This window comes from Grammomys surdaster, unplaced genomic scaffold, assembly GCF_004785775.1.
Source record: "Grammomys surdaster isolate TR1022 unplaced genomic scaffold, NIH_TR_1.0 1164, whole genome shotgun sequence".
NCBI lineage: Eukaryota > Metazoa > Chordata > Mammalia > Rodentia > Muridae > Grammomys > Grammomys surdaster.
This window is the reverse complement of record NW_021605583.1, coordinates 5,643,706-5,651,669: the sequence shown is the minus strand read 5'-3', so window position 1 is coordinate 5,651,669 and position 7,964 is coordinate 5,643,706. Positions and strand designations below refer to the sequence as shown.

Below are 7,964 nucleotides of genomic sequence, written 5' to 3'. Positions count from 1 at the left end.
ACCCCTGGGCCAGCCTGCTTATTAGTGGTTGGTGACCGGTAAAGTCACCAAGACTCATTTTAACATAGTAAGCATCGATGTCTAGAGAGGGAAAAGGTGACAGTTTAGTGGAGACCAACTAGCAGGCGCTGTAGTTACAAGTCCAAGGCTGAGTATGGACAGTGTGTGAACCACAGCTAGTCACAGAAGCCAAAGTCACATAATGAGTAGCCCTGAAGTCAGTAGAGATGTGTCTGAGGGTAGAAAGGTGGAGAAGAGAGGCCACTGGCTTGAGCTGGCCTAGGATAGCTTGCTTGAGCTTCCAATTCCTCTCTCCTGTGAGCAGAACGCGTGGGAGACCAAGAACCACATTCTCTCATCGCTAGCCTCCAGGGTCTGGTCCCTGGCTGCCACCACACCTCTCTTATCCTCACACCTGGCATAGCCCACATCCTGTTGTGTAACCACCACTGCCTGGGGCTTCAGGAAGCTGCCTCCAGGGCAGGAGGGAACCACACAGTGGCTTTTCTCCACTTCCCTGGCTCTGCTCGGCAGTATTTCCTGGCTGCTGATGGATATCAGCATCTTCCCCCAGCTCCCGCCTCATCTTCCCGTCTCTTCCTGTATCTCGATTTGCCTCTCAGGTGCCCTATGTGTCTCATTCATTTTATGGTCCAACCACTGCATCAGGGACCCATCCATCACTCTCTGCAGATGTGATGCATGGAGAGGGCTTGCTAGTGTCCACCTCCTCTAACAGCCAAGCACCACACTGAGTTCCTGGGCAGGGTCTGAACTGCCTTAGGACACAGGCTGCTCTGAAGGATCTTCCAGAAGAAAAGAGACATAAGTTTTCCAGCCAAAATGCTTTATTGTTTTTTGCATTAGCAGAGAGGAGCCTAGTGTATTCATGAAGACATAGATGACCATCAAGGACCTAAGGTGAAACCTGGAGAGGGGCTTGTGGCAGGGGCTGGGTCAGGACCTGTGCCAATGATCACCGAGTCCATCCCCAGAGAAGAGTGTAAAATACAGAGTTAGAAAAACAGAAAGCAGGTGGGGGCTGGAGGGTGGGGGGTGGGGACATCCTTGTGGAAACAGGGGCGCAAGGAGGAGGTATGGGATGTGGAACAGTTGGAGGGTGGACTGGGAGGGGAATAAAATCTGGAGTGTAAAAAAAAGATTAAGTAAAAAGAAGGAATAAAGAAAAAAAAAAGAGGGCGGTGGTGGCGCACGCCTTTAATCCCAGCACTCGGGAGGCAGAGGCAGTCGGATTTCTGAGTTCAAGGCCAGCTTGGTCTACAGAGTGAGTTCCAGGACAGCCGGGGCTATACAGAGAAACCCTGTCTCGAAAAACAAAACAAAACAAAACAAACAAAACAAACAGAAAATCTAAAAAAAAAAACAGAAAAAGAAAAAAGAAAGAAAGAAAGAGAGAAAGAAGAGAAAAGCAGAAAGCTCTAGGAGAGGACTGGCTATGAGGGCCAATTAGGAAAGGGAAGGGATTGAAGGCAGAGATGACGTTGGTGAAGAAGGGGGGAGATGGCAGGGAATGGCATCAGAGCAGCTTTAAAAAAGTATTCCCACAAGGTGGTTGGCCGACCAACTGACCAGCCATGATATTTCAAAAGATACTGAGTCAGCAATGTCTCAGTACTGCTGCTAGCAGAGGAAGCGGGAGAGGAAGGTTCTAGGAGGTATGTTCTCCAGGAGGCTGTAGAACAATGCTGCGAGGTGGACTCTACGATTTGTCCGGAGAACAAGGAGTAGCAGGGTGCTCAGAGGGCTGGATCTGGGTCCACAGAAGGCAGTTTCCCTCCTATCTGTCAGATTGCTCTCTGATTCAGGCCAGAATACAGGTCCCGTTGGCCTTTGCGGATGGGCTGAGGGTGGAACGGGAAGGGTGGTTAGGATGGTGGGAGGAAAGAGAGACGAAGGAAGAAGAAGGCGTTGGAGCGCTGGCTGCTGCCCAAGGTGAGACCTCTGGGCTTGCGGTCAGGAGGAGCCCCGTTGTAACTTGGCACAGACTTGAGCCTGTCACCTCCTTCTGGAAGCCGCAGCTTCCCTAACTCAGCCGTGGAGATAGCAAACACTGACTTTTGTCAAGGGTCACTGGAGTTACTGAGAGATCTTTAAATACCCTGTTCCTGGTGCTCTAAATTTTATTCAGTTCATCCAGTGTGACAGGGAAAATCTTCAAGGACTGCTGGTGCACAGTCACATCGAGGGAAGCCCTGGTGCCAGACATTAACTCTTCAATTGCCAAATCAAATGGCAGCCTGGTGGGAGAGAGGCTGTGGTGCCTGGCTGCATGCATGTGCACGTGCTTGTGTGTGCACTGATAGAGGGAAACTAGGGGCTATTATTAACCAAGCACTGCCCTATTGTAATGACTGGTCCTGGGGCAAGCTCGTGGAACAACGTTCTTTTCTTATCTGTCTAGTTACATTTGCAAATGTGGCATCCTCCAGGCATGAATCTGGAAACAATACAAATAAGAGAAAGAGGCATGTCTCCTTCCCTCTAGTCCCCTGCCTCTTCACAGTTGTGGGAGCCTAACAGCCTTTGAGATAGTCCTGTGAGAACATGAAGAAGGCAGAGAAGGCATGCACATGGGTAGCCTGTCCTGGGAGCCCTGGGCGAGTAGCTTGAAGTATCTGGCAGATAAGATGAACAGTCCCTGCTGGTCTCTCTATGAGGAACCCCCTCCAACTTCTACCCACCATATCCGGTTACCTCATAGTCTGGGTTGGGAACAGGTGGTGGCCGCTCCTTGTTTTGCCCTGCAGAGGACAGAGGGGGAAATACTGTTTGCATGCTGAATGCCAGTCTTGCAGGGAAGACAGCTGCTAGGAGATCCAACCCAAGGGAGGGCAATCCTCTCTGTTCTTTCTTCTAATCTCCTTTTCCCACCAGCTACCCTTCCTTTTCTTTCCTTCACCCAATCCCTAAGGCCTCCCACGCCTTCTCATCATGTGTGACCTTTCCATTATCTCTGCAGGGGGAAGGGAAGAGGATGAGGTAGGGGCTAAAATCCTGAGCTCTCTCTGCCCATAGCTTGGGGATTGAATCTGTTTACCACAGAGCACTCCTGGCATTGGAGGAAGCCCACTGGATTGGTTGGTCAGTGTTGGTCTTCAGAGTTTTTTAGGGTGGAAGGAGATGAGGAACAATTTTGATGGGAACCCTGGGTAGGAATCTTTGGTATCACCAAGAACGTGCTAAGGAAGCTGTTTGGAATCTGCTGTAGACTTGGTGCCCATCCTGGCCCAGGCTAGATGTCTCCTGACCCAGATCCATGGTTTTACCTCTGGGCCTGCCACCAGCACCGGTTGCTCGGGACACAGGCTTGGCCTTGGCTTTCCTGTTCTTGCTCCAGTAATAAACGACCATCAGCAAACCCAGAGTGATACAGATGTCAACAATGATGATTATGGCTACTGTGGTCAGGTCCACTTCCATGCAGTTCTCACACACTGCAGGGCACAGGGGTGGGGGAGGGAGAGAAACAACCCCAAAAAGAGATAATACCAGGATGTGAGAGAAGAGGAAAAAACAAACGAAGACAAGTCTTCCTTAGACACCCGCATGCTGGCCAGCACCAGAGTCTTCCCTGCAGTGGTGTCCGATGAGAAAGATAATAAGAAGCAATGTGGGTGATTATGGTCACAGGCTCTGGTGCCTCAGCTCCATCACTCATTAGTTGTGGTGATTTTTCAGCCCACAGAGCCTCTGTTTTCACATCAACAAAATGGGAGTAAAAATGGGCTAAATCTATATAGCTGATTTGGGGATGGCAGGAAAGGATCCCATCATATGAGCCTTAGGAGGTAGATCACAGAGGTATAAGGGTTGCCTAGTATTCCCTAGGCACTTAGGCTGGAGGCAGTGGCACACACCTTTAATCCCAGAACTCTGGAGGCAGATCTCTGAGAGTTTGAGGCCAACCTGGTCTACAGAGTGACTTTCAGGATACCTAGGACTATTAAAAAACAAAACCAACCAAACAACCAAACAACCAAAAAACCCCAACCCAACGAACAAACACCAAACACCAAAGCAAAACCTCAAACCAAAGACAAATACAGTACCTGACAGATGGAGCTCTTATTGTCTATTTGTGATGCCTGGGTTTGGGACTTTAAGGTAGTGGCCTGAGTCTCTCTGGATGTCCTTGTAATAAAGTGGGTCTCTGAATAAGTGATCCCATCAACACATGATGGTAGTAAGCCTTGATTCTGAGTCTGTTACAAGGCAAGTGACCCAAGCCTTCATCTGCGGGAAGTTGCTATTTTATACCTGGTACCAGTGGAAGTTACCCTGACAACTCCAGGCCACACTGTGCAATCTATTTTTCAGAAAGTACTGAATGTGTGGCCCCAGGGAGCCTGGGATGGAGTGAGTGCAGGAGGACGTAAGAGAAAGGGCTCTTGAGAAAGCTTCTTTGGGAGGAGCCTGAGTTACCTCTAGCTTTCAGATACAGGTACTTGTTTTTCTTTGAGCCTTCTTCGTAGCAGACATAGTAGCCACTGTCCCTGGCTTCTGAGAAATCCGATAACACCAGTTGCTTATCATTCTTATTAGGCAGTAGTCGGTCATCTTTTTCCCATTTTAAGTTGTCTTCACTCTCTAGAGGGCATGTCAACTCTACACTGGTTCCTGAGATGGAGACTTTATATTCTGAGGAAAGAAGAAAAGGGAAGGAGGTTGGAGGGGGAAATCCAGGGAAATTTCACAAATGTCAAATTAGTGCTGTAAGAAGCAACTAGATACAGGATATTCCTTATCACTAGGCATCGAGGTTTGCTTGGTAGAGAGAGGTGGACTGACTGACTGACTGACTGACTGACTGACTGGAGAAGTTGGGAGAGGGAATATGTGAATAGATGAGGGGCAGAGAACCTTCTGGAAGTTGGCTTTAGCGCATAGGCTGTAGACAGGGACTTGGGAAGTGAGGGTGAAAGTAAAAAAAATCCCACAAGAGTTCTTATTTGAAATCTTTCTAAAATAGATGTTGGGAATGTAACAGGAGGTTCTCAGTTCTTGGGGTTGATCTCTCTCAATGTTTCCTCCCCGCCACCCATGGGTCTCTATCTTCTGACAGGGCATACTCCCAATGTTTCCTCCCCGCCACCCATGGGTCTCTATCTTCTGACAGGGCATAAATAAAACGTTGTTAACTCACGCTTCTGTGCCCCATCTGCAAATGAAAAAAAAAAAAAAACAGTAAGAAAAGAACCCTGGTTTACACTTCAATTTGAGGTAAACATCTTCTAGACAGAAAAGATAACCCAACAAGAATTGAAAGCCCCAGGAGGTGAGGTCCAGATTCAACCTCCCGAGATATGCTTATATCCAAATACTTCAAATTCAAAATACAGGAGCCTGTGCTTGCATGCCAGAACTGTGGAAACTAGAGTCTTAAGACAGAAAACTCGAGGATGCTTCTCTTGCTTCAGTCAGAACCATCTTCCAGGTAGCTGTCACAGGGTCTTAGAAACAAAGACCTCCATGATTTTGAATCACTGACTCTCAGGTCTATGCATTTTTCATTATTATTTGTTTCTTTTTGCTTTGAGACAAGATCTCATGGAGTCAAGGGTGGTCTCAAATTTGTTATGAAGCTGAAAACAATCTTCAACTTCTGATCCTCCTGCCTCTAACTCCCGAGCTCTGGGATTCTAGGTGCATACCACTATGCCCAGTTGGCGTGGTGCTGAGGATTGAACCCACGGCTTTCTGCATCCCAGGCGAACATCCTGCTGAGCTGAGCCACATTCTCAGCCTCTGATTTTGTTTCTTTAAAACTAATGAAACTGGCTGGGCGGTGGTGGCACACGCCTTTAATCCCAGCACTTGGGAGGCAGAGGCAGGCAGATTTCTGAGTTCGAGAGTTCGAGGCTAGCCTGGTCTACAGAGTGAGTTCCAGGACAGCCAGGGCTACACAGAGAAACCCTGTCTCAGAAAACAAAACAAAACAAAACAAAACAAAAAAAACAAAACAAAAACTAATGAAACTGCTTGTAATCAAGATCAAATGCCTTGTTCAATATATATTCCTCTACATTGCCCAAGAATGACCCAAGACACTTTTTAAGTGCACAATTTAAGAGAATGGCTCTTTCTGTGAAGAATGACTTGACATTGCCTTGTCTCTGAAATATGATGGATTCTCTCCTGTCTGGTTGGTGGGAGGAGCCAGAGCTGTGGGTAACAGAAATCCACTCATAAACCATATTCCCTACAACAGGCGTTGTTTTTGAAGTGGGTTGGTCCTTCTAGGAGATCCTTCTATGGCTGGATCCTGGACACTACTGGGATATGCTAGAGCCCTGACATGACAGAATCTGAGCTTCGAGAGAGGAAATGGTGGTGTCTGGCTGAGACACAGAATGTTCCTGGTAAGAGAGACACAGACTAGGTTGTGTGAGGAACAAGTCACTGAACCTCTCTGAGCCTCAGTTTGTTTGTTCCTTTTTAAAAGTCTTTATTGCCGGGCACTGGTGGCGCACGCCTTTAATCCCAGCACTTGGGAGGCAGAGACAGGTGGATTTCTGAGTTCGAGGCCAGCCTGGTCTACAGAGTGAGTTCCAGGACGGCCAGGACTGTACAGAGAAACTCTGTCTCGAAAAAAAAAGTCTTTATTAAGACAAAGCTTGCTATGTCACCTGGTCTGGCCTTACATGCCACTTTCCTGCCTTAGTTTGAGTGCTGGGATGACAGGCATGTACCATGGCTCCCAGTCTCAAGTCTCCTCATGAGGGGAATGGAGGTAAAAATGGCTGCCTCAGAGGTATTTGAGAGGATCGAGGGGACTCTGAAGGTGAAAGCAGATGCACACAGCAGATGCTCATAAAAAGTGCTGCTTTCTGGGATCCTGCTACCATGGAGAACAGTGCTGAGCTCACACTCAGCCAATCAACAGCCACCTGGCTGGGCTTTCTTTCATACAGAGATCCTGTTCTACCAGCCACCAGCTGAGAGTTGCATACAATGAAAATAGAGGGTTACTTTGACTTAGTAATTTTTACCATCGATGTTTCTTAGAAAGTTTATGTGAATCAAAAATCATAAATAAGGTAAAGTAATTAAATAAGTATATATTATGTTTAGGAGGTTTGTTTGAAAGCACATTTAAAAAAAAGTTTACAACCCTATTAGTCCAAATTCAATGTCAGGGTTGGTTTATACATGCTCGTACAAGAACAGGATATCCATGCTTAGGAACAGATATATGTGTTCGTAAAAAGTTTGTACGCATCTCTTTTTACAAACATCCATGGCATTTCACAATGTTTAAGAAATTGAGTGATAAATTGTTTATCCCTCATTGATTGAACTATTATTTTTTTATAAATCTTTTCTTAAATATTTATTTATTTTATTAATATGAGTACACTGTAGTTGTCTTCAGACATACCAGAACAGGGCATCAGATCCCAATTACAGATGGTTGTGAGCCACCATGTGGTCACTGGGAATTGAACTCAGGACCTCTGGAAGAGCAGTTGGTGCTCTTAACCACTGAGCCATCTCGCCAGCCCTGGACTATTATTTCTAAGCCTTTCCTTCCTTATTTAGGGCAAAGGTTAGAACATATATGCTCTACACAATTTTAACGCTCATACTTCTATTCAAATACTAGCCAGGTCTGACTGTGCTCAGCTTCTACGTCTCTCCACACCCCCTGTCTCCCCGAGACAGAGGCTTCACTGTGCAGCTTTGGCTGACATGGAATTTGCTATGTAAACTAGGCTGGCCTCCGACTCAGAGTTCTGTCTGTCTCTGCCTCCAGAGCGCTGGGATTAAAGTTCAGGTACCACCACACACATTTAATCTCTTTTAAAAGAGATTTGAAAGAAGTTTTATGTGTCTGTTTGCTTGTTAGTGTGCACAGAGATGTGTGGGTGCTGATAAAGTCCAGTAGAGGATGGAAATGGGTACTGGGAACTGAACTTTGGGGTACTGGGAACTGAACTTTGGGG

At 46.8% G+C, this 7,964-nt stretch overlaps 1 protein-coding gene across 1 annotated transcript in view; it reads right to left on the bottom strand.

Moving 5' to 3' along the window:
• Positions 1–1,335: 1,335 nt before the first annotated feature.
• Positions 1,336–7,964, bottom strand: part of Cd3e (CD3e molecule) — an 11,881-nt gene continuing 5,252 nt past the window's right edge. The window contains exons 5-9 of the mRNA XM_028783843.1: positions 5,165–5,179; positions 4,444–4,659; positions 3,288–3,455; positions 2,716–2,762; positions 1,336–1,862 (exon numbers count right to left, since the gene is read on the bottom strand). Of these exons, the coding sequence (XP_028639676.1) occupies positions 1,806–1,862; positions 2,716–2,762; positions 3,288–3,455; positions 4,444–4,659; positions 5,165–5,179 (503 nt within the window). The 3' untranslated portion in view covers positions 1,336–1,805. The remainder of the gene's footprint in view (positions 1,863–2,715; positions 2,763–3,287; positions 3,456–4,443; positions 4,660–5,164; positions 5,180–7,964) is intronic.